Here is a 27,965-nt window from a genome sequence, read left to right as displayed (position 1 = left end):
TCAGTGTGAAGGTTGAGATTGCTTCTTTCTCACCAGATCAGAAATTCTCGGGGCAGTCTTTGCAAGAGCCCAACGAAGATCATCTTCCACAACAAGTCTACTTCTGTATTTAGACTTGATAACCAACAAGCTGGAAAACCCTGTTTCACAAATATATGTTGTTGGAAATGGAAGAAGAAGGCGCAACACAGTCTCAGACAGAACAGGATATGACTGCAAACACTTGATCCAGAATTTTGTAACTGGCATTGTAGAGAAATCAGTTCTTGCTTCATCGCTGTTAATAAGTTCAATGAACTCCTCTTGTGCTGTCTCAGGAACATCTTCAACTTTGACTGTGAATGGGCTTCTGGCAGTGCAAATGGAGTGTCAGGTGGATTTGGAAAGTATGATGAAATTTCGTCTGCAAGCATGTGCAAGTGTCCTTTCACAGAAATTATCATCGTAATCCTTTTGTCTGGTTCAATGTCATGTTCCTCAAAGAAAGCAGATAAGGTAAGCAACATGTAAATTTTATTTTCATCCAATTTTTCTTGCCAAAGATGAAGTTTCATTTGCAATGATCGGATCTTTTCAGACAAATCGAGGCATGTTGCATTTGGTCCTTGCAGTGATAAATTTAACTCATTCAAGATGATGTCAACCAAGTATGGTAAACTATTTTCTGCAGTTCACTTTTATCGCTGAAAAGTGCTTCGAACTGCGGTCTTGCTTTCTGATTAAAAATTGTTTTGAATTCATCACGAAGCTCAAAAACACGTTTTAAAACTTTTCCTCTTGACAACCATCTCACTTCAGTGTGAAATAGCAGAGCATTGTTCGGCACATCCAACTCGTTGCACAGTTGCGAAGACAGTCGACTGTTTAAAGTGCTTGCCTTTACAAAATTGACAGAACTTATGACGCTTTTCATTACTTCTTGTAATTCTTGTGGCAGCGTCTTCGTTGCTAATATTTGCTGATGAATCATACAGTGAGTTCCGATGACTTTTGGTGACTCATTCAGTACCAAACGTTGAAATCCAGATCGACATCCTAGCATAGCTGGAGCACCATCTGTGCAAACACCACAAACCTTTTCCCAAGAGATCGTATGCTCTTTCAGAAATGAACCAACTGTGTCAAATACATCACGTGCAGTAGTTGTCGTTTCAAGAGGTTTGCAAAAAAGAAACTCATCTTTAAAGTCGCCATCATTAATATACCTCACGTAAACCAGTAACTGTGAACAGTTTGCAACATCTGTAGATTCATCAAGCTGGATACTAAATATTGGAAGTGGAGCAGATTTAATTTCCTGGATTACCTGATCAAGAATATCAGCAGACATGTCATCTATTCTTCTGCAGACAGTGTCGTTAGATAAGGAAATTACACTCAATTTCCTAACCAATTCGTCTCTGATCATAACTTAAACAATGTCTTTGGCCACTGGCAACAGTAAATCCTCAGCAATGGTGTGAGGTTTCATAGCTCTGGCAATTCTGAGTGCCACCAAATATGAAGCTCCAACGGCTACTATGTTTTGTTTGTGGTACTTGCCACCAGTGTCAAGTCTGGCTTTCTTGAGTCCATCAGCTTTGCTTCTAAAATAGTTGGTATCCTTGCCGGCAAAGCTCGGATGCTTGCTATCAAAATGGCATTTTAGTTTGTTCGGCTTCATAGATTCAGCTGATAGAACTTCACAACAAATAACACATTGCGGTTTCTGAATTCCTGCTGTAATTATTGAGGTAAAACCATACTGTAAAAAATCCTCACTATATTTTCTTTTCTTAACGTTCTTCTCTACATGATCCATTGTCATGGGATGGTTTGCTAATGAAAATAATATATAACAATAGCTTTAATAATACAAAAGATGATACATGGCATAGTTCAGTCAATACAGTTCATTCAAGTTTCCTACGATTTACCATTCTCTGTGTTGTTGTTTTTTACATACCTGTTACTATCACAAGGGGGCAGGATTCACATCAACCACAGCTGAATATAAAAAGACTGATCAGCATCCAGATTAAGTTCCCATGGTACAGATTTTTTTTTTTTTTGCAGTAGTTGATGATTTTACAGTACATGATTTTACATTTACACAGTAATTATAATTCATGAAGTGTCGTTTTACCTCCAATACTGCTGTTTTCAACACTGTAGCTGCTTTTAACAGAGTAGCTGCTTTCAACACAGCAGCTGCTCTCTACACAGTAGCTGCTCTCTACACATGTGTGACTGGTCTGCATAAGTACATTAGGGCGCCAACCCTGTCACATACACCTGTATTTGTACGGGGTGTATGTGATGGGGTTGGCGTGATGATGTCATATGCCAGGTACTCATATGTGGGCGTATCTGCATGTGGCGGACCTGCCTGGAGACGGATAGAGGAGCGGCGTCTGGGTCCCTAAGACCATCGGAAATATGTGTTTTCCAATGGTCTTAGGCGACCCCTGTGAAAGGGTCATTCGACCCCCAAAGGGGTCGCGACCCATAGGTTGAGAACCGCTGCTCTAGACTCAACTGTATTTTCTCTAGCCAAAACTTGGAGTTAGTCACTTCTCCAAGGAACTCTCTTATTTTTATTGGAAAATAATATTTGGAATCTAGAATCTGAGTGCTGAGTGTGCTCATTGCTTGCTCCTTTCAGTCGACAGTGCTTCTAGGCCCCTCTCAAGAGATAGCGTTAGAAAATATGTGTACATACATTAACCCATGCATGCATCTACTTCTATCTACTGCCTATCTATCATCTTTATCTACCTAAAACATTAGTTCATACTGATAACACTGATTTAAATTTATATTTGGAGTTTATATTTATATCTGTATCTATATCTGGTACCACATAATTTATGCTAGCCTTTACCCTTTCTTTATTTGTATATATTTTTTTCTCTTTAGTACTCAGAATTTGTATCTCATATAGTCACTTTTTTTCTTCAATCATAGTAAATATAGTTATAGAATTGGTAACTCTTACTCCTGTGACAAACACATTTACCCAACAGTATATAACGTCTATGTACAATGCCCTTTGGTTGTAACCTTAAAGTATCTAGTCAAAACATTGCTTTCTGAAGTTACTTAGATTAGCTCCATTCTCCCCATTCCTGTCAGTGTTGTTATATAATTGATTTGTGCTACCATTAGATTCATTTGTCACTGTCTGCATTCCATCTCAAGTTTTTTCCACATCTTAGTGGTAAAAATTCACTTTGTGCTTCTGAGTCCTATGGGTTTGACAGATGCCTGCAGTGATATATCAAACACTATTGTTAGTTATGGCATGGTTTTATTGCCACTAAAATTCCTTTTGTAGTCAACTTTTACTCCTACCTCACCTCAAATTCCTGTCAATCACAGACCTTTTTATTCTTTCTCTACATTTTTACTTTTCCAGAAAGTCACATAAATATAATCAAATAATTTTGGAAAATATCTGGCCATTATTTCTTCTTTTATTTATTTTTTTCATTTTTACTCTTCTCCTCAGATTCCAATTATGCATATATTAGACTAATTTATATTGTCCAACAGGTTTTGGTTCCTCCATTCTCCCCCACTCTCTTCTCTTTTCTCTTGGTGTTTCAGTTTCAGTAATTTCTATTGGCCTATTTACATATACGTTCTATGTATGGTTGTATTAAGTGTACTGATAAACCCATCAAAGGCATTCTTCATTTCTAACACTGTTTTTAGTTTCTGGCATTCTCATTTGAACTTTTCCTGTCATTTCCATCATTCTGCTGAAATTACCTAAATGATCTAACAGATTTCTACCTTTTCCACTTGAGCCTTTAATGAATTATTGATAGTTAATGTAAATTCCATGTTAGAAACATTCCATATTCAAATATAAATATCATATCTAAATCTTGTTCTGGTGATTACTTTTTTGTTGTTTGTTTGGTTTGTTTTTGAGTGTTTTTTTTTTAATTGCATGTATATGGAAACCAAACATTTTGTGCAAAGCAGTAGAGACTGAGGCAAACAATTTTTACTCCTGGAAATGGCATGTTCTTCCTTCTTCTGGGCCTTATATGTAATCTGTTGAATTAGTTAGGAGGTGTGCTCTGTTTGAAATTTATTGTTGCTATGTTTGCCCTCGGTTCACCAGTAGCTTCAAGTTCTAATGGCACATAGTGGACTGATGGTTAATTTGCTAGAGACTTTTTTCCTTAACATCCGGTCCACCCTCAGCTTTAGGTGCTGTACCTCAGTGGGGTCTCTTTATACCCTTGTCCCTCTTCTTCCCTTTCTCAGCAGAATTCCACAGTTATTTGTTGGTTAACACTTGTTAGCCTGAATGTGTGTTGCCATTAGGTAGATAGGCACTGTGTCCATGGTGATTGGGACTGTGGCCTGCTCAGTTATCCTGTCCATCTGCCAGTGACTCCTCGAAGGTCATGCATATTCTTTTTCCTCTCACAGGGGGTACATCCCCAATCCCCCTTCTCCTCCTCCACCTTGCAATGGGTTTTCACCAGTATTCTTAGGTTGATTGCTTGTCCCCTGACAGATGAAAGCTTTTGCTCCAGAAAGAGGTAGAGGTGACAGGGTCTGGGTGCAGTTGACCTTTTCCTCTCCTAGGACTGCATCACAGGGAACATTTTGCCACTACTTTCTGGTCTTTTCTGTGAGTGCTCAGTGGGGTTTGTGAAAAATTCCTTTAAAAGGCTCAGATTCCCCAAGTTCTGTCAACCCCAGGGGCTCACACTTCCTTGTGAGTACACAATGAGCTTCTACCAAAGTCTGCATCCTCTAGATAATAAACTCTTGCTATAAGTGTCTTACTTTGCCTATCCATAATAAGTCAGTGTGCATGTCATGTGTCTAAATTTTAGTGCCTGCTTCTCCTTAGATTTTGAACCAGTTAGCTTCTAATAATCTAAGACTTCATGAACCTAAAAATCCATGATTTTGAATTTGTCTAGCTGTTTTGTGTCTTCATATGGGTGGATATGATTCTTTTGCCAGCTCTAGATCCTGAGAGGAAATCAGGAATCCTCCCCAACCCAGGCTTTTATCATTCGAACAAGCTGCTTTCAAGAGTCTTTAAATCATTGACTCTGAAGGACTAAATGAGTCATGCTTGATGCAATGCTCTGGACTTAAAAAATGTGTTAGAGGAGTTATTATTAATATTATTATTTGCCTACTAAGAAGATTTTTCCAAATTGGATATAAGTGAGGATTAACATATAGGTGATATTTTAAAATACACATGCAAATGAATCTATGTATAGAATTGGAAATGGGAGATATATTGCTCAGCTTTATCAACTAATCATCAATTGTTATGCCAAATGATAAAATGAATGAACATTTAAGTGAAAGACAAGGTACTTGGCCCTTTTTTCTGATTTTACTGATATTCACATTTGTTAATGTGCTCTCTCAGCTTCTGCTTCTTCATCAGTCAAAATATGTTTCATTGATTTTAGAAAGAATGGTTTGTGTTTGGAAAATTGGCTTTAGTAATGCCAAGGAAATTCAGGAATGACTAAGATTGGCAAGGTCACTGAATTGGCAGAGATTCCATTTTAATTATATAGAGTTTTTGAATTAAAAAGCAAATACATATGGTTTTATTTGAAAGAATTTAGAGTGATTAATAAAATAAACTTGTGTAATTGCTAATGTTTAGGATTACTATTTTAGTTACTCACAGAAGGGCTCTTGGGTAGGATGATATTTGAGTTGGAGGACTAAATGGGTGAAAAGAGAAAAGCATATTATTATTATACATATATAAAACTAATAAGATATGGACCATGACTGATCTGTAAATAGGGGAATACATTCTCCATTTCTACCCCAAGTCATTTAAAACTATCCAGGATAATCATTCAACCTAATCAGGAACCTATAGTAATAGAAGCATATTATGCTAATTAGACTGGACAGCCAAATGACCTTCTGGATGTCATTTTGAACATCCTTCCGGATGAAGCCACACAGGCGGGGCGGGGTGGGGGCAAGACAGAGGCATTTAGGGGTGATCAAGCAGGCAGGAGAATAGTTAGGGGCAATCAGGCAGGCAAGCAGAGTGGTTGGGGTGATCAGGCAGGCAGACAAGCAGTTAGGGGCTATTAGGCAGGCATGCGAGTGGTTAGGGGCAATCAGGCAGGCAGGAGAGTGGTTAGGGGCAATCAGGCAGGCAGGCAAGTGGTTAGGGGTGATCAGGCAGGCATGCAGAGTGGTTAGGGGCTATCAGGCAGGCAGGAAGCATCGTTAGGGGCAATCGGGCAGGCAGATAAATGATTAGGAGCCAGAAGTCCCAGATTGCTAGAGGGATGTCCAGATTGTGAGAGGATGCAGGCCAGGTGGAGGGACCCCCCTCTCCCAGTGCATCAATTTCATGCACCAGGCCTCTAGTATGTTATAATATAGTACAATCTGCAGAATTCTGTTTTTTCCACATAATTTTAGTGTGATTTTCACAAAGTAAGGCAAATTAAACTCAACTTCTTTGTGCAATTAGAAAAGACCTAAGATGTTCCCATCAATCAAAGCACTTGATCGCTCTTTATTGCAAGAGGGGAAAGAAATGTAACTTCATGGTTCATTGCTAATGGGTTGTTCCACTGTTGTGGTTAATAGCATGAGGTTCTTCTACATCTAATTTAAGGTTTCTGAATTAAATAGTTTAAAAGATTAGTGGGAGCTCAATGATGTATTAGCATGTGTGCAACCAATTATGTCTCTTTTTAACTTAGTTTTATCACAGTTTGATTTTGTATTAGAAAACTTTTGACTTGGCTTGGGAAGGTCAATCTTCACATTGCTTATGGCACAACAGAATTATTTCATGAAATAAATTTCTACTGGTTCTTTTGATATCCTTAGTTGGCTCTCAATAGTAGTGCAGATTATTCAAAACAAATAGAAATAGAAAGGCACTAATTGTGGATATTGGGGTTTTTAATTCTAATCCAATGCATATTTCCAATGAATTAAGTGTCTTAAGTTATTTGATATTTCCCAGTTAATTTCCAAATTATTTATTAAAAGTACCAAAATACAGCCCTTGCTGGTTTGCCTCAGTGATTAGAAGGTAGGCCCATGGACCAAAGGGTCACAGATTTGATTCCAGGACAAGGGCACATGCCTGAGTTGCAGGTTAAATCTCCAATTTAGGTCAGGGTGCTTGTGGGAGGCAATCAATCAATGTGTCTGTCTCACATTGATGTTTCTTCTCTCTCTCTCTCTCTCTCTCTCTCTCTCTCTCTCCTTCTACCTTTTCTGTCCCCTCTCTCTCAAAAACTCAAAGGAAAAAAATATCCTTGGGTGAGGATTTTTTTTAAAGTACCAAAATACCTTTTACCTTTATCCCACTAAGTATTACCTCTAAGAATCTGTTTTGAATTAAATATTTTAGGCTCTGAGGCCTTCATATAGTCAAAGCTGAGAGAATGTGTTTGCCACTTGAAAAACGATATGTTGTGGGAGATTGGTAATGTTCTTATCCATACCTGACTCAGTTCTTATCCAGACCTGACAAATATTTTTATAAAGTTTCAACTTATAATAAAGTTCCATTTTTTTCATCCCTTTACAGTAATTTGAATGACATAAATGTGGGTGGGTGGCAAAAGGTATTAGTAGGTAACTTGCTTCTATAAGCTTTGCCTGGGAAATTTGATATTCCACAGAGTCATAGTCAGAATCTTTGACACCCCAGACCCTAAACATTCATTTTTAATCTTTCTCAACTTATAGTCAATTAGCCCTAAGTGAAAGTAACATAGAAAAGCCATTATGCAGATATATCCATTAACAGTCATCTTTCCTAAAGGCCAACGGGGGCAGGAGAGTCTGAATTGGCTGATCTTACAGTTCTGCTTATAATTAATGTCAAGACTCTTATTTTTATTCTTATTATATAACTCAACATCTCAAGGTTTCAGATTCTGTGCTAGTACAATTCTTACTTAATACTTAATATTTATAGAACAACAACTATATGTAAGACCCTTTGTTTATAGAACTTGTGCTTGTCCTATTTCAATTATTGACAGTCATTCTTGGATATTAAGATGTCATCTATCCAAATAATTCTGAAAAGTATCCAAGTACATAACAGTCCTTAGTCACTTCTGTTGTAAACTTTAGTCAGTTGTTCAGATCTCTGAAATTTTAGGTATTTCTGGTGTAAAGTATCTCAAGAGGTCTTTTAACTCAGAAATTTAAGAAAATGACAAAAAGGATTATTTGAGAAGACAAAACAATTGTAAGAGAAATGACTGACACATAAACTTAATTAACTGCTGTAATCTTTTTATTATGGCATAAACCTGACAAACAGATTTGACTCATTTAGTCAGCAGTTCTGCCTTTCAAAATATTGGCTGTTCTTCAGTCATGGGTACTTAGAATTAAATACTGGTTGACCTAAATCATGGATGGCTCCTTTCCTATTACTTACCTTTCTTTTTTGAGTTTGTTTTTATACTCAAAGATTCTCAACTTCTTTTGAAAGATATTTCTTGTTTTACCATTCTGCAAAGCTATTTTTTTTCAATTTTCTTTATTCTCATTCTCAGTGTTCTCCTTCAGAGAGATTTATTAACTCCATGTTTTGACTACCACATATATGTTAATGACAGTCACTTGTATGGTGATTACTCTCAAAATTGTATCATCAAGTCAGACCTCTCTCATAAGCTTCAAATCCGTTGTACCTTATGCATATCCTTACATGGATGTTCAACAGACATCTCAGACTCGATAAGGATTTCTTTTCTTTTTTGGATTGATCTTTTTTGTTATTATATGATGTTCTTCTTTATCTCTTGTTATGACCTTTGTGTTAAAGTCTATTTTGTCAGATATAAGTACTGCTACCCCAGCTTTTTGTTTTTTTCATTCCCATTTGCATGAAGTATCCATTTGTCCCTTTACTTTAGTCTGTGTGTATCCTTTGTTCTGAAGTGGGTCTCTTGTAGATAGCATATATGTGGGTCCTGTCCCCCCTCAACCCCCATTCATCTATCCTATGTCTTTTTTTAATTATTATTATTTTATTTTTTATCTTGGTGAATTCTACATCCCTGCAATAACCATCCTAACTATTACACTTCACATTTACTATTGCCTTAGACTTAAAAATAGATTTTCTTAGGCCCTTCTCTAGTTTAACTGTTGTTGTTTTTTGAGACCCTAATTTACTCTTGTTGGACCATTGCAATAATCACCTAACTAGTCTTTTCATTCTTAATGGCACAAGGCACCACAATGCCGCTGTTGACCTTTACAAAATAAAAACCTCCTCATGTTAATCATCTGCCTTAAATCCTTCAGTTGTTTTCTTTTCTTCTTGAGTAAATTCCAAATTGTTTTCTGTAATACCTTGGCTTATTAACTTGTTTTTAATAAAGTGGGGCATTTATTTTATATAGCTACTGACCAAGACTCTAGGGACATAGTGAACAATGAGTATGATTCCTATTCCTAGAGTCTACTCTCCAGCCATGCTGAAATCTCCATTATTCCCAGATAGCCCCACTACCTCCCCTAATGATAACTATATTCTAAGATTCTTCTGAACTAATGTCACCTCCAGAGAGTCAAGAAACTTTGACATGTTGCAAAAGGAATGGTGGAAGAACCTTGGGTCTCCTAGGCTAGTAGAAGGCAAACTCTGTCCTTTGTGCTTCTCTAGAATTATGTACCTTCTGCTATTGTGGCATCTTGTGTCAGGAAAAACTACTATTTCAAAGGTGTTTAAGAAGGGAGGAAGTTTATTTGACATGAAAACATAAAACAATGGTGGGAATAATCAGAATCAGGGCATGTCTTATTTCTTTAAAGAGTTGCAAAGTGCTAGGAAATCTTTCCTCCGTGTGTTCAAAGCCAGGCACACAGTGTGTACAGAATACCCTGACAGAGCACCTTTGAGGCCTTTTTAGGATTTTATCAACAGCTGAGTACATTCACATTAACAAAAACTATGTAATAAAGGCTGTTATGAAAATCTTTTAGCTCTGAGTATGCACTCTTGGTGTTCATTATATAACACTTAAATATTGCACTCTCACATCTCTACTGTTGTGTCATTTTGTGTCTTCAGATGACTGATCATCTCTAGGCTTCCGTACTTCTGGTTGACTTTGCAAGGCTTCATTGCTCCACTCCAGCCACTTGTAATACTTCCTTGATCTTATTCATTCACATTTACTACTCTATCTTCTACTCTTAAATTGTGAGCTCCTTTTAGTCAGAGACAATATCTTATTAGTCTTTGTAATCATGACGCCCAGCACAAAGTCTAGAAAAATACATGAAGCCTGATAATATTTGTTGGATAAATGACTGAACTCATCTGTCAATATTTATTGAGAACTAATTATGTCAGTCTCTATATTAGGTGGTGGGTATACAATAGTGAAAAAACAAAATTCCTGCCCTCATGAATCTTACACTTTGTGTTAAAAAAATATAAAGGCAAATTTGCACCATGGGAGTTTTGCTACAGCTACTACTTCAGTCTCTTGTAAATTGCCCTTTGATCATCCCTAAAAACACTTACGTTTTTATTACTTTAATCTGAGCTTGGTTTTGTTTATTCTTTGTACTCTGCTCCATTTTAGATTTGCCTTTTCTCAATAGGAAGCCTCTTGCTCCTTCCTAAGCAGGGTCTTCACATTCACAAAGACTTGTGTCCTGATTGGCACCTGGAAGTTGTGAAAGTCATCATCCAAACTCATTAACTTAGCGGACTATCAGACTCACTGGGGGAGCTTACAATGAGACTCTGAGGCTCCACTTCTAAGAATCTGATTTGGTAAGCCTGCAATAAAACTGGCTTTGTGATGTGTTTTAAGGTTATCCACTTATCCCCTTCATCCCTCCCAAATCCTCATTTTATATTTAAATTGTCTACTGTGTTTGAAAACTACTGCTTTATGCCAATGATGATTGGTTCTGTAAGAGAACTCTCTTGAAAAATCACCGCATCAGTTCTAGCTATATTGTGTAATACTTGGTTGCAAGCCTAAACTGCCTCTAATAGGAATTTAAATTGGCTTTACTCTCCATACATCTATCCAAGATAGAATTCTCAGAGTCATCTTTAACACATTTTTTATGCCCCAGTCTCTGTATTTAGTCATCAAGCCATGGGACTTGGCCACCATTGTGAATATCTAAATTTTCCTTTCATCTAATTTCTCACAGCCCCTGCCCTGGTAATTCTGAATCATGTCTCTCCAGAATTCTCAATTATCTTTTCACAGCTCTCTCTGCTCTACTCCATTGGCCCCTCTAATCTAGTTCCTACACTTCCTCGTGAGCGATTTATCTGAAAGACATACCAATCACCACTCCAAGCTTAAAAATATTAATTGGCTCCCCACTGTAGATAACATTATGTCTAAACTACTTAATCTGTCTCTATTTTTCTGTCTCTAAATATTATATTTGCCCTGTATTTTGTCCACTGTTAGCTATTAGCTGGTCCCTAAACACATTATGTATTCTCCTCATTCTTTGTGTTTTTTTGTTGTTGTTGTTTTTTTAATTTCCTCTGCCTGAATTCCACCTTCTGTCTTACATTTTTTCCCCATTCATCAGGGGACAATTAAAATGTTACTTTCACATCTATGCTCCAAATGTTTTTGCAAATTTTTGGTATAATAATGTAGAGTTTGAGAGCATGGGTAAATGTTCATAATTTAAGTGTTAAAATAAAGAAGTATACAAAGCTATAATTACTATACTGATGAAATTATGTAACAATTTTACTTACATGCACACACATACACACACAAATGATGTGGTGGACTGTGTTATATCAATTTGGCTAAGTTGGGAAATATATAATTCCAGTTGTTTGGCAAAAAAAAGGAATTTTAGCAACTTTGGAAAACAGAAGTAAAATAGCCATTCCTCTCTGCAATTCTTTTCGGATCATATGCAATAATCGATAGGAAGTGGTTTGCTTGGCAGTTTTCTGATTGGTCTCTCTCCTCTGCTTTTTGTTCAGCTGCTCCAACACCAGACACCTGCTTGTGAACCCACAGAGGCAGTAGCTGTACAGACTCCGGGCATCCATAGCCCTCTCCACAAGTTCTCACATTGCTGGGCTGTTTCAGTAGCTGATCATACTGGGCTTCTCAGTTTACAGCTTGGTGACCCCTCTCGAAACCTATAACATCTCATTCTAGACCTTTAATTCCACAACTTCTTCCTCCCTGTCCCTTCACACACTCATATTCACTGTTTCCATAACTGATCTTGACAACACACAGCAAGAGAAGGAGGGAGGGAGTGAGGAGAAGAGAGAGTGAGAGGGAGAGAGAGAGAGGAAGAGAGAGAGAGAGAGGGAGAGAGAGAGAGAGAGCAAGCAGTAGATAGGGGGGTAGGGAGGCAGCAGTAAAATTTATATACAGCAAAATATTAAATGCACATCTCTCAGAAAAAGCCAACAGACACATCAATTCAAAGGTAGTAGTTCTGTGAACTAGATTGATCTATTCTCGTGATGCATAGGGGCTTCTATTTCCCATTAGGCAGCCTTTATGCCTGACCATTCATTTGTTTTCTGATTATCTTAAAGGACTACTTCCACCAGAGGACCACCAATGATTCCTGCAAATTGGAAGTTTTGCCTGCCTTCTGGCCATTTGGGGATTCTTCAGAGACAGTACAAACAGGTAAAAAAGGAGATTACCTTGGGCTGAGGTGATTGATTGTGATCATCAAAGAATGAAGTTTGTTAATACACAATGAGAGGAGAGAGAAGAAGCAAGAAATGAGCTAATCCTCAGAGTGCCTTCTTGTGCCACACTTCCCTTAGCCAGTCAAGATTATTGAGTATTTGCAGCACTCAGCAATTAACGTTGAGTCATTCACCAGGAAAAAGACTCCGAGCAACTGAGATGTGAACTGAAGGGAAGGGACTGGGTACATAGTAAAGGATGTAGTGGATCAAGTCATAAATACAGCCTCAAGACCAGTGGCAAAAATAACAACTTTAGTGCTACACAGTTCCATTTTATTTTCAATTTATTTCACCCCTCATTTTCCACATTTTTTGTGTGTGTCAGGTGTGTTGTGTTGATGGCAATTATCCCTGCAATTTAACCAGAAAAGAGCTTATGCAGTTTTGAGATAGCATCATAAAACCAAAAGAGAAATGGGTGAGTCCAGAGCTTATGGGCACTGAGTTGTACAATGATCTATTTCCATGGGGGTTTTGTCCCTTTGGAGATGGGATGAATGTGCATTCAGTTGCACCTAGAGATAGGACAGGCCATTATGTGTTAGTGGACTTTTTTACCCTAAGGTCTGACAGTGATAAGAAGGGTGTGCATATGTTTGGGAAAAGTAGAAAAAATGAACTGTCGAGTATATTTGTCATTCTTTCAGTGCCCCTTAACTCCCATCTTAATTTGAAATTAATTCTTCATCATGTGCATCTATGGAAGCCAATGAAGAGAGATCCTCCATAAATCCTGGGAGTGTGAACAGGGCATACAAATCTGATTTTACCAAGAGAATACTTCTACCAATGACTTTTTAAACTTCACTGAATAATAAATCTGCTTTAAAAGTTTATACTTGATTTACCCTAGGCTGGCCATAATGGCTGCACCCAAAAACCCAGCAGCAATGGTGTCCCCAGGCCCTGTGGTGATAGCACCAACAGGAGGGGCCTGTGCAAATCCTCCTGACTGCTGGCACCAGCTGTGGTGTCTCTTTCCCACTTTTCATGGTTTCCTGCCTGTATTCCAGGGAATCAATATTCAGTCTTCCAAACATTTTGTGGGATATCTCCTGCTTTTCAATAAGTACTTTTTCTATTTATGTTACCCCAAATAAGTCTCTTGCAAAGAACTTTGGACTACTTACATATTTGCAATCCTTCTTATATATATGTGTGTTTACGTCTTTCTCAGGCACTTCTTTTGAAAGCTCTGTCAGTGATTGTCTGTGACTAGTAAAATATCTTAAACTTTGCATTTTAAAAAGTATGATTTAGTCAAACATGAACTATTTACTCAACAGTGTTCACTGTGTAATTACCACTAAAAGGCCATTTAGAAGAAAACACACATGAATAAGATGTACTCTTTGCTATTGACATTTTTAGTAAACTGAAGAAAAATATTACTAATGTGTATAAATAACAAACATAATTGACATGTTTGAGAAAGTCAGGTACAGTTTTGGTTCAACATTTTCATGTCTGTGTGTGCTTTTAGGGCAACATCAGTACATATTTAATATATTCTTAAACTAAAAATAAGAATTTAAGTTTTAAATTCTGTGTTAGACACCATTTATATATTATATTATGTGTACAGCCTCTGAATTCAAGAAACATAATACATATTTTTTCAGAAAAATGAAGTTGAGAGATTACTAAGAATCTTATACAGCAGATAAACACCATGCAGCAGATGGGAGAGAACAATGGGTCCTACAGATGTTCACATGTGGTAAAAGCTCTCTTGTCTGAGCTCATCAAGGACAGGTAAGGCTTGGAGAGGGTCCTTGAAGCCTGAATTGGATTTTGGAAATCAGAATAATGGAGAAGGTAATGACAGAACTAGCAATGCATAAAACAAAACACTACAGATAAATACCCATGTAAAGAGTATGAAATTCAATAAAATTCTGTTTTTTCTCCTCCTTCCTCATAGTTAATGTTTGTGAATTAAGATAGTGGAAGTTTTTTAGTAATTATTTCTTTAAAAATAATAGGGAGTGACTATTGTGTACTTACTGTGCAACTGATACTATACAAAATGCTTTGTATTTTAAAAAATAATTCTTGTACACCCAGGAAATAGGGATTAGTATGATTATCTACATTTTTAGATGGAAAATGATGATTGAAATATAAAGTTACTTGCCCAGCAGTAAGTAAGTGGCAAAACTGTACTTGGTCCCTCTCAGTTCAACTCCTAGGTCATTGACCACCATCCCAGGCTGCTTCCTTTTAGTCTATATTATTATAAATCAAGACTCCCTTTATAGAAATGTAGCATCTTTACCACAGCTACTGAATCATGCTTGTTACCAGTATGCCTTCATCATTGTTTAATGTGGAAATATTACCAAATATCAAGAGGCTGTAATCAAACTAAGACTGCTTCCCAAATCACATGTTTATAATTTTAATAGGAAAACACACTTCATAGCCCCCAAATAAGTATTTCAGCTTTTCTCCTTAAAAAAACATCTCAGTATGCCAATACAAGTCCATTTAGTTTCCCTGAATGTAATCTTTAAAGAGTAATCTCATATCCTTTAAACTCTTGTGACATTGGATAAAAATGACATTCCCAACTCTCTCTCACCATTTAAAAATTGTATTGAGATCATTAATTGTTTTTCTATTACATTTGGTACGTAAAATTGTTTCCCCTATTGGCATCAGATAGTGGACTAAAATTCAGAAACCTATTTTCATTTGTCCCACTCACCAAGACTCCCATACTTCCCCTAATTCCTGTGCAGTGATGGTCGGGGGAGTTTTAGTGACCTGAGTCCTGGATGATGTCACATCCTCCAGCAAAGAAGCCAGGCCCTGGGCCCCATCAGGAGAGAGACTGATGGGCATGCGAACTAAGATTAAGTCTTTTTAAGACTGATTTGCTGAGCAAAGAACTGTTTTGAAAGAGGGAGCAATTGAAAATCCTTTAGAGTAGGAGCCTCCTGAACTGAAGAGAGGAAGGAAGAAGGTATGGCCCAGGCAGAAATAGGAGGTCAAAAATCTCAAACTTAATCTGATCATGTCCTTTACTTCTTTGAATTTAAACATCATCATTACCTAATAAATCAGATACGTGTGTGAGCTTCAAGATGGTGAGACTGTCCCTATGCTCGCAAATCATCGGCACTTCACAGCCCCCGCAGGAAGCACTGCTCTGAGTTAGAAATCCGACTCAGATGTGCGCTCCTTCGGCATCACCTTCTTTTCTGAATGCTCATAGCGGGTTCTTACTAAGGGAAGTGCCTCATAAACCTGTGCATCATATACTTGGAGACAGTTTTATAAAAGTGAGTTAGGGCAAGCGACAACCAGAGTTTCTGCTTTTGACTTTTATTTCAAATGTTTATCCCTATTTTTGAGACTCGTCCTTTACTTTTTACAAAGCCCTTGTGAGAACAGAGCATGGGAGCTATGACTGAAATCGCTCTAGTACATCACTGGGACCTTGAAGCTTGACAGGGATGTTGGTGTGTGGTGACCTTGGCCTTGGGCTTATCTGTGTGTGTTCCCTTTTAAGCATTTGTGGAAATCCTCAATCTTTTCTGAGGCTCTTCCATGAAAAAGTCTCTCCTGTTTCTCCTTTTCTTTTATCGCGTCCCCAAGTGTAAACACACAACTCCATAAGAACTACTTTTGAAGTATTTTCCCAATCCTAACTATTAGCAGAAGTTGACTTTAGCATTTGGGAAGTGGCATTGACTGTGGCTGCTCTCAGGGTTAGGTCTGAATATTTTCAGCCATTAAAAAAATCATTCTTTTAGACAAGGGCAGATTCTCTTTCAAATCCTACCTGCTGTGCGAGCGGACAAAAGATTGAATGTATGGGAATACACCGCAATGGTCCACATTCATCCTTTGACCTCTGAGCTCAACTGGCTGTCATGCACAAATTTGATTTTTGCTGGAAAGATTCATTTTCCCATCCCTCAAAGGAGAAAACTAATGAGACTGAACGAGTTGAAGAATTATTTCTTGAACAATATTTCACAAGTGATGTATAGCAAATCTGGAAGTTTTCTTTTCAATACATATTTTTCTTGGGCAATTTTTGGACTGAAGACAATTCAGCAAACTTTCTTGCTTTTGAAAATAAAAAGCAAGTTACAGAACCCAGCCCTCTGGGCAGCATGGTATCATGGAAGACATCTTAAACTCCGAGTTTGAAGACACAAGCTGAAGTCCTAGAATGCTGCCTGTCCCTCTTAATATTCATGTGTCATTTTTCATTTCACACCTCCAGTTTCCTCCTTTTGCCTTAACTGGGTCCGGGGACACAGCGGGTGCTCACTTCCCACGTGAGGAAGCTCGGGTGGAGGCCAGGCCTAGGATGAAAGTTCTGGTGACGATAACAAACACACACGCTCGGAGAAAAGTGTGGACGCAGGTGGCTAAGGAGGCTGGAGCAGTCACTTTAGACAGGGAACTGGAGGGAGCAGAGGCGTTTTCCTCTGTGGCTTGAAAGGCCACTATGATCTGTCTCAGCCAATTCTCACATCTTAATCCAGCTGCCAGTGGAAAATGGGTTTCTAAGTTCTCTACCTAATTTTGAATCCTTGGTTCTTTATCTGTTGCATTCCCTTAAACTGGTTTAGGCGGGACCTGCACAATGACAGACCAACAGGCAAACCCAGCCTAAAAATTGATAAAGACAGGGGGGAAAGTACAAATGACAGTTAATTATGGGTTGTTGAATGAATATATGGCTGAGGTCAGTAAAAGTGCCTGATGTCTTAACGGTACATTTATTTATTTATTTATTTATTTATTTATTTTCCATTGATTTTTAGAGAGAGTGGAAGGCAGGGGGAGAGAGAGAAACATCGATGTGAGAGACACTTCCACTGGTTGCCTCCTGCATGTGCCCGGACCAGTGCCAGGGATCGAGCCTGCAACTTGGAATCGAACCCAAGACCCTTCAGTCTCTAGGCCGACACTGAGCCATTTATTTTTAATCTGAGATCACATATTAGTTAGCTTTTGTTAAGTCATGCTTTGGTAACAAATGGCCATGACATCTCTGGATTTAGAACAGGACTTATTCCTACTCCCTTGCATGTGGGTCAGCTCACTTCCCTTGTGCTCTAACTCCAGGACCCACGGTGAAGGAGCATTCTGGTGGCAGAAGGCAGAGAGCCAAGGCCACGCTGAATGACCACTCTCAGTCTTCTGCGAACAAGACTGGTTGGTCAAAGAAAGTCATATGGGGCAAAGCCATGTACTTCTGCCACAGGGAGGCACCTCAAGTCACGTATCAATGGGAGTGAAGAATGATCCTCCTACCGATGAGGAAATAAACAATTGCAAGCAAAAATGCAATCTGGACAGACTGTGCTTTTCTGAATTCCACTTTTCTAAAAATTAACCTGATTCCTTTTCTCCATTTTCTAGTGAAATTGTAGCTGAAAACTGACATGTAATTTTCATTTTGCTGAGGTCACCTCTCTTTCACCACATCCAGAACTGCAGGTCCCCTCCTTACTCGCTTGCCCTTCTGTTCATCTCTCAGACGAAGTGGCAGGTCTGTGCTCATTCACTGAGTGCACACTTGGACACGGGTATTATGGGTATTATTGTTCAGAGAGTTGAATGGGCCTCACAGAATCCAGATGTATTGGTGAGATTCTTGGTGCTTTTCCTAATAAAAGGCATTGTGGCAAGCTTTGTGGTGACCTTGCATTGAAAGAATTGCCTTAAGTAAGATGCAAACTATGTAACGGAGAAATCAGTCAATGTCCAGGGTCTTTGCAAAGTAGACCAGCATTACTGCCTGACCCATGAGTGAGCTGGGTTTGCTTTTATTTTCACATATCCTTTCAAGCAGTCTCCATCAGTAGCTGGTGTTATAAAGCCAGTGTCTGAGACACCTTTGTTTTTATTGTGGCAATATATCTATGCTCTCTCTTTATCTTAAGTAATCCAGTACCCCTGAAAGATGATGCTGGGATTCTGAAAGAAAAAAGTCTGATAAGATAACAGCTTACAGTGACATTTATATAATTGCTTCAGTCAGAACTCATTTCCAGCTGCCTATGTGGGAGCTTACTTCAATGTTGTAGCTAGGAAACAGGAAGGCAAAGAGCGATTTCTCTTTGGCTTCAACCTCCTGAACTATTCGTGCTTAACAGAAAGTGTTTCATCCAGGAATCTTGTACTTGCAGTCATGCATACATTTACTTTTTAAGATACCAATTTTCTTTGAGAAAAAATTTGAGGAACCAAAATGTCCCTATTTAGACACAAGAAATTTTCTTTATAATCGTTAAAATTCTCCAGTTTGTCCCCTCCAATTTGTGTGTTATAGAGGTTTTCACACACTTTATTTTGATTGAATGTTTAATCTCAAGTCAGTTTGGTTCACACTGCAGTGGTAGCTGACATGTCTCTCATTGTAGCCAGCAGGAATTTTTTTTTTTATATTTAGCAGGACTTGTCTAGAAGCTGTTTCTATGAATTCCCATCTGGAGATATGAGGCAGCCTTTTCCTTCTCCTTTCTCCAATCCATGCTCGCTTCATTCTCTCAATCCAAAGACCTCTAGACTCTGCAGGAATTAAGAGTCTGCCTCAGTGCCCACCTTCAACCTAGAAAGACCCAGCCATGCATTTTGTCAGTAAGGAGGAAATGCAGCTTCCCATAATTGTTTCTAATCATCTTTCTAGTTCATTCTGATTTTGTTCAGTGTAAAGACTGACTTTATTCTTATGTTTTGTTCATCCTCTTATCCCCTGAATATCCTTTGTTTCCCTGGCTCTTGTGGGAATCTAGTTCTACTTACCTAAGGCTCTTCTGATCCTTGGAGCCTTGGGGAAAAGGCTCTCCCATGAGTTCTAGACTTTGAGAGCCAAACCCTAGCGCCAATTCATAGGGCATTTGGCCAGAGGCCTAGCTGGCTCACCTGAGAGCAAGCTTGGATAATATCCCTTAAAAAACTGAAGTCTCAATGAAAAGCAAACAGTTCCCTTTCACTCAGATGATCTCCACCCTGTCACACTAAGGCCAGTGAAGAAGTGAATTAGTCACTATTCTGGCAACCTTAGTGAGCGACTAAGACTAGCTGAGCTTTAAGGATTTTTCATTGCACTTTAGAAAAATATATTATTTGGGTGTGTGTGTGTGGGGGGGGGGGTGGTCATATAACTTGGCCAGACCAGGAATATATTCAGGTACCTTTGTGCACATATGATACATTTTCCAGGGTAATGTGAGATCTCAGGGGGCAGGAACTCTGTCTTAGTCATTTTTGGATTCACAATCTATAGAATAGTGCATGGGCCATAGTGACTGCTCAATAAATAGCAGTATAAGTAATAAATAAATTAATAAATTTAAAAAAGAATACAGTATTATACATTACTATAATACTATCCTATATAATAAAAGCCTAATATGCTAAGTGTCTGGTCATCTGGTTGTCCATTCAAACAATCAAAGCATAATATGCCAATGATATGCTAAGGCTGCTCAACCGCTTGCTATGACATGCACTGGCCACCAGGGGGCAGACAGTCGATTGGTCGACCAGTTGCTATGACATGCACTGGCCACCAGGGGGCAGACAGTCGATTGGTAGGTTAGCTTGCTGCTGGGGTCTGGCCGATTAGGACTGAGCAAGGTGGGCTGGACATGTCCTGGAGCCCTCCCTCAGTCCCTCCCCAACTGGCCAAACTTCCGCATCCCTTCCCAGCCCTGATTGTGCACTGGTGGGGTCCCTCAGCTTGGCTTGTGCTCTCTTTCAATCCTGGGCCCTCATGGTGATGTTGGAGAGCTGTTTTCGGCCCAATCCCACTCAATGCAGGAGCTGCCCCTGGTGGTCATTGCACATAATAGTGAGAGGTTAAGTGGCCTTAGCATATCATTAGCATGTTACACTTTGATTGGTTGAATGGCCGACCAGACGACCGGACACTTAGCATATTAGGCTTTTAATATATAGGATAGTATTATAGTAATGTATAATAATGTATTCTTTTTTAATTTATTCATTTATTTATTACGTATACTACTAGTTATTGAGCAGTCATTATGGCCCATGCACTGTTCTATAGATTGTGAATCCAAAAATGAGCTGGGCTCATGGTTGGAGAGTGTAGCGGTGATGGCAGGAGCCTCTCCCACCTCCACAGTAGCATTAAGGATGTCTGCCCAGGGAACCACCCCCTTAGTGCACAAATTTTGTGCACTGGGCCTCTAGTTAACTATAATTAATTATTTGCTAAGTTAAGAAACTGAAAAGTGTGAGAGGCTGGAAATCTATTATTTCTCATTGCATTGAATATTCTCAAACATCCTACAAGATAAGGAGTATTTTATCTTCATTTTGTCATTGATCATATTGAGGATGAAATTTTTACCTCACATGTTGTTGGTGTTCTGCTACGTAAATATTTATAAAGGAAAGGAAGTAAGGGATGAAGAAAGGGAAAAGTTAAAAATATTGTGTCAAATTACATAAATGTATGTATGTATGTATGTATGTACACACACAATTACTTAGGCATTTTTTTATATTTTTCTGATATTTTTTCCAATGAATATATTACTATCCTACAAGAAAACTCCCAATACAATCAAATGAGTAATACTCCATTAGACTCATAGGCAATAGTCACAATATTTGAAGAAAAATTAATGAAAGAATATGTAAATGAAAGATTTATGGTCAAAAGAACAAAGTCATACCATCTTGTGTTTATTCTCTCCCTCTTCTACCCTCTATGTCCATCTCCATTGATATGTGTCTCTTTCCTCCCCTCTCCCCCTGACCATATGAATAGCATATAAAGCCAATAACTTGAGAGATGTTGTCTTTCTGCTTGCAATTCAACTCCTTGCAGAGCTCCACTAATGGAAAATGAGTGACACAGAATTACTGCTACTGGAGTCCTACATTGAGGCTATTTGACGCCTCTGTTGAGGCGAAATCTGGTGTTATTATGTTAAATATTCTCTGTTCTGCATAGAGTTCCTATATGAGGATTTATTATGTTCATTTTTTATTAAAGAGAATTTTAAATAGACCCTCTGACCTATTCTATAAGAAAAAATATGTATTATCACAACCTTTATGACACCTTCAAAAGCTCTTTGGGATACCACCATGTGAGGAGCCTGTAAAACACTTAGAATTCTTTCTGACAGTATCAAATGAAACAACTCAGCCGTGGCTCTGGAAGCCAAAGGATAAGCCTCATGATTTCAAAATATGTGGCACTGGCCCTTAAATTGAAACATTTGAACTCTGAGATATATTTCATTTTCTTCCTTGTTCCTCTCTGAATCTAAGCTATCAAGCCTGCAGTCATTGTACAACTGTCTTTCCTTCTTTCTTTTGCCTTTCGTTATTAAAGGACCAGTTCCTTGTTCACTGAAAGAAGGTGCAATGAAAAGTGACTCCTTACCCTGGAAAAGAATAGGCCATATACACGTTTCTGTTCTTCTTCTTGCCTTATCTTAGATGAAAGTAAAAACATCAGATGCTTTGCAAGAAATAAGTCATTGACTTATATTTAAGTCCTCTTATGAAGAAATAATCTTACAAGAGCAAAGTAAATTCCTTCATTTCTGATGAGTATCGGGCAGCAGAAGAAATTCATAAAGAATGTAACAATTAAATGAATTAGAAAGCAGATATGCAAAGAAATAGGACCTTCACAGAGATATGCTGTGACATAATTGAAGTAATTTTCTTCCTAGATTATAATGCCTTTGGTTAAATATGAGCACCTATTTTCTTCCCAAGAATGAAGGAAAGAGCAAAATATTCCAGAATGATTCTCTGAAGAAATCTGATACTTAACTATTTTTTTTCTTACTGACATATTACTTCCTTCCCACTTTAAAACTCAGATCATTTGATTAAAAAGTCCTAATTTATAGTCTCAGTTGTTCTGTAATTTGCTGAATATGACCTGAAAGTCACATAAAGATTATTTCTATTTTAACAAAGCTTTATTTGATATGTTGGTTTTTTAAAAATATATTTTTATTGATTTCAGAGAGGAAGGAAGAGGGAGAGAGATATTGATCGATTGCACCCCGCACGCTCCACCTTGAGGTCTGAGCCTACAACCTGGGCATATGCCTGGACCAGGAATTGAACTGTGACCTCCTGGTTTGTAGGTTGACGCTTAACCATTGAGCCATGCCAGTTGGGCATGATGGTTTTTCTTTTAAAATAGATATTTATTTTTGTTTCTGCCCAGAATTCATTCACCCACCTTGTGATCACCATACAAATTTCCTCTGGAGAAACACACTTTCCTTTACACCTACCATGTTCTGCTAGGTTAGTTCAATTCACCTTTTGCTTCAGAGGTAGACATCTGACTGTCTGAGAAGCATATATTCCTATTCACACTGATTGTTCAGTGATAGGTACAAGATGTAATCAGAGAATATGAGAAACCATGAGGCATTTTCTGGGAATTCTGGGCATGAAATCCTTGTCTTTCTCATTGGACTTGAGGCTTAGAATTTTTAAAACCAACAGCCATTTTTATTTTTTTTTTAAATTGATTTGAGAGAGAGGAAGGGAGAGAAAAAGAGGAATAGAAAAATCAATGATGGGACCTAGCTGGTTTGGCTCAGTAAATAAAGTGTTGGCCTGCAGACTGAAGGGTCCCAGGTAAGATTCCAGTCAAGGGCACATGCCTGGGTTGTGGGCTAAATCCCAATAGGGGTGTGCAGGAGGCAGCCAATCAATGATTCTCTCTAATCACTGATGTTTCTATCTCTCTCTCCCTCTCCCTTCCTCTCTGAAATCAATAAAAATATGTTTAAAACACACACACACACACACACAAAAAAAAACACAACCATAAATGATGAGAAAGAATCATTGGTGAGCTGCCTTCTGCATGCACCCTACTGAGGATTGAGCCCAAAATCCGGGCATGTGCCCTAATTGAGAATCGAACTGTGAACCCCTGGTTCATGGGTTGGTACTCAAACACTAAGCAACACTGGCCAGGCAATCAGCAGCCATCATTAGAACATACTAGAGTGAAACTAGATTTCTAGGGGCTACCACGTGAAACCAGAGAATGAACTCAACTAAGTAGAAGAGAGACAAAACAAATCTCAATGTAATAATTTGAGTTTCTGTATCCACTCTTGCCTGAAGATAGAATATTTTAGGAAATACCAGCTGTATAAGCAGACAACTGCTTTTCTATGCTGAAGCCAGGGTATCAGTTTGTACAGTTTTGTATGCAAGAAAAAAATATTACTACAAATGGATTAAATACTAAACACAATCCATCGGCTTACATAGCTAAAAAAGTATGAAGGTAGGAAGAACTTTATGTTTGTTTCACTTAGCTAGTCAATTATGTGATAAAACCCACTTTCCTTTGATTTCTCTTCTCCTATTTTCATAATCATAGCTTCATATAAAGACTGTCCTACTCATATTAATAAAATGGCCAGTGAAATCTGATTTTTATGTTTCCTTGTCCAAGGAAAGAGTCATCTTCCTTTTGAGTAAATCTGTTAGAAAACCATCTATTTTCATAAAATTCCACCTTTCTGTTTTATTAACAATTTTTGTGCAATTCTGATTCTTATACACACCCTGTGGCCACAGGAATGGCAAGACCAATCAGCTTAGAAATAGATTTCCTAAAGTATTAACTGTGGCTTTGTGCTTTAAACAAATCTGAGCTTACCTACTCAGTTGCTGGTGTGGATTAATCTGTCCCCATTATATCTCATTATATGGGGAATACATAATAGGGGGGTGAAAAAGATGTTGGGGAGACAACTACAATGTCCATCACAGCCTAGTGGGTATGAGTTTTCTGTCACTTGCAGCTGCCAGAACAACTATTTGAAATTTGTAGATTAAATCTTGGGTGAAAACTGGAAACCCACACTTTGCTTCATATTTGCATTCCCTTCCTCTGACACCAAGCCTCAAGAAGCCCAGATTACCTAGATAACCTCTATACAGAAGGAAGCTTTCTGGAAAGTAGACTGGCAGTCCAATAAGGCAGGAAAAGTTTCTGGGATCCAAGAAATGAGGCCAACCCTTGGATCTACCTGCTCTCTACCCTCTCCCTTGTCTGATAGATCCTGGAACCTTCATCATGGTTTAAGGTAGACTCAAATCCTAGTAAGACTTGAAAGTGAACTTGTTAGCAGAGATGTTAGCCTTTACCTTTAGACCCAAATCATCTTCTACAATACTGCTATTGGGATGTGGGGTGTCCATCAGGAGGCCTTTTGTATCAGTTAACCTTAACTTCTCTGGACAGGGTGGGCTGGAATAAGGAACAAAGACACTCTTTATTCTGTGCTATTAGATACAGAGGAGATGAAATCATGATAAAGCAGAAATTACAAACTGCATAGAAAAAAAAACAATCTAGAAAAAGAAGAATGGAAAAGAGATACATAGAAAAGGAGGAAGAAGGGATCTTGAGATCCTGGAAGGAGGAAGATGGGGAAAGGGCCTGCCCAATGCCTCTCTTCTCCCTGTGAAATATAGTTGTATTAACGTCTCTAAATCCTGATAATACCTCCACTTCACACTATACATGTTTGCTAAAGTGCTTAAGCTAAATTAATTGACATCTTCTTTTAATAATGAATAAGCTTGATCTAGAAAAGCTGATAACAAATGCAAAGTATAAATATATAGGAGATTGATGTCTCTTGGTTCTTGGACAATCTTGAAGGGAAAAATAACACTAACAGAATGTAAAGAGTCTTAGCAGGGGAAAAGCTATAAAGTTATGTAACTGATGGTCCAAAAGGAACACAAATGCCAGTATTTATTTAGCCAATAACATTTTATATGACCTTATTCAATTCTCATAACAACCACATGGCATGTACATTATTAGCCTCATTTTCACAGATGAGAAACTAATAATAACTTGCACAGAGAAAAATGGTAAAGTAAAAAGTTCCTCCATGACACAGGAAGAGAATGGCTTTATACCTTTGCTCTTTCTCTTTCTGCCTTTCATGATGAAGACTAGGACTCTTCCTATACCTAAGCGTCTTTGTCAAACCAGATACATTTTGCGATTTTATTGCTTACACATGAAGTATGTAGCACCTAGGCAGAGGGAATAGCAAGTGAAATGCCCATAGGAGTGTGATGGCCTGGTATTTGAGAGAACTATACAAAATTCTACTTCTAGAATAGAGGGTTCAAAATAAGGAGCGGTTGCCAATAAAACTGGAGAGGTAGGAAGAAGGTCCTTTTTGGGTCCTTTTTATGGGATTCTAATGTTTTTAGATTTGTTGTACATGATACAAACTCACGTAGGGCTTAAAAGAAAGAGTAGAGAAGTCATCATTAAAAGCAGGAGTGTGCTGTCTCTGACCACATCAATCATAACCATACACCTATGGAGAGACAAACAAACCTGTGCCTAGGAAGTTTGACATAAGACAATAAAATGATGCAACACTGTCTCTATCCACTGAACTCTGTTTTGATATACATGGACTTTGGGGCATGGGCCCATACACATGTGATATTGTTACAATCTTCACATTTTTTTGGATAAATATTTTCTATGCTTTCATTACATTTCCTGACAATTTTAGGAAATGTGATTTCTGGCAGAATAAGGGCCCACCTAAGAAGCACGTATGAAAATATATTGTTCTAAATGAATGTGAAAATTCATTTCCCACCTAGTCTGCAAGCTGATTCCTTTCCTCTCTAGACACTTGCCGATAAGTGGGATAGATGGTGTTAATTTCAAGTGGGCAATCTAGTTATGCTGCCCCGAACTCTGCCAATAAGGTCAGACATTTGTAGCCCTCCTGTAACCCTCCAGGGGCACATATGTCTTTGTATTCAGTCTGGCATGGTCTTTCTAAACATTTCTTTAAAGAATTTCCTCATGTTTTAATTCTCTTAAATAGCTGAAAGACTCCTGACCTCAATATTCTCATCATCTAATCAAAATCAACCAATATTTCTTAAGCAGCAATTATCCACAGAAGAGCTCTAATTACAATGGGAAAATAAGGTCGCTGTCCTTAAAAGAATTTTGAATTTTGATGGAGGAGACAGACATTTACAAAATTAAATTATAATAACAATAGAAGTTAAAAAGCTACTATTGGATAGCTGTTTGGTAGAAACTCTATTCCCACCCAGAGTTTGCCTAAAATTCAATGGGAAAAAGTCATGTAAAGCAATAAAAAATTATAGCTAGTATTATGTTCCTTAATCCCACTGTCACCAACATGGAAAATGATGGAGGAAAGATTCACAAGTGATTCCAAGGTTTGGGGTTGGATGACGGAGTCAATTACTGCATTCTTCACAAAGATAGGAAGTAAACAAAGGGAGCTATTTTTGAAGGAAAAATGAATGTCTAAAAAATCCTGCTCACTCACCTACTCAAAAAAAAAAAAAATAAAATAAATGCTGTGACTTTGTTCAGCTCACTTAATGAGTTTGGTAGAGCAAAACTATTACCTGTACATGTTGCTAGGGAGTGGAGACACAAGACTTACTAAATTTTACTCTCTGCCCTTGAACTTGGTGTAAGTAGAGGAAAAGTCATGAGAATGGATGAATTCCTTGAGGAGAAGTGTGTGATGGATCAAGCAAAGATGAACTCCCAGGAAGCAAACACACCAGCCTTCTGGAATGGCATCAGTGGAGAAAACAGCCACGGGAGAGCAGCAGCAAGTGCAGTCGCGAGCCCGCTGTATCTCTCGCGTTCTGTGACAGCACATGGAGGTCTGAGCAGGTTGCACATTAGGCTCCTGCAGAGAAACCCTGGTCGTTGGTCTGGGGGCATCTGCACTTCGTGACTAGGGAGGTGCCAGCATTCCCATGGCATGATCAGGGACTGATCCAACAACAGCGTGATATGGCAGAGCATTGGCTCCAAGCTTCATCCAACATCTAAGCACTCATTGGCTGAGACAACACCAGAGCCCTCCCTCCTCTGGGATGATCAGAAAGCTGAGTTCCCAGCCTCACAATACAGCTGTAACACCAGCAGAATTCAGTTCTGTCACTCCAATATTCATGACTGTGGGAGGTTTAGCCCCTCCACTGGTATGGTCAGGGACTGGGGGTCAAGCCAGTGAGCATGTATTGTGGTTACAGCTACTCACCTGGTGGAACTGTTGCCCTGAACTGATGATGCATCCTCTTCCAAGAATGACTGCCTTCATGGATTCGGTGTAGCCAGCTGCTATGAAGCTTTGTAGCAGCCAGTCTAGAGAATCAGTCTTAAAAAAGTTAACCCTAACTTTCAATTGTC

At 38.4% G+C, this 27,965-nt stretch overlaps 1 protein-coding gene across 1 annotated transcript; it reads right to left on the bottom strand.

Annotated features, from left to right (window-relative positions):
• On the bottom strand, positions 1-27,876 carry LOC129150793 (protein FAM200C-like). The gene is given in 6 exon segments (XM_054723503.1): positions 1-356; positions 359-653; positions 656-1,818; positions 2,126-2,234; positions 24,878-25,015; positions 27,817-27,876. Coding segments are annotated over 6 exon segments (2,121 nt in total).
• Between the last annotated feature and the right edge of the window lie 89 nt (positions 27,877-27,965).

This window comes from Eptesicus fuscus, chromosome 11, assembly GCF_027574615.1.
Source record: "Eptesicus fuscus isolate TK198812 chromosome 11, DD_ASM_mEF_20220401, whole genome shotgun sequence".
Classification (NCBI taxonomy): Eukaryota; Metazoa; Chordata; class Mammalia; order Chiroptera; family Vespertilionidae; genus Eptesicus; species Eptesicus fuscus.
Note: the sequence above shows the minus strand (reverse complement) of the source record. Positions and strands in the feature narration are given on the sequence as shown.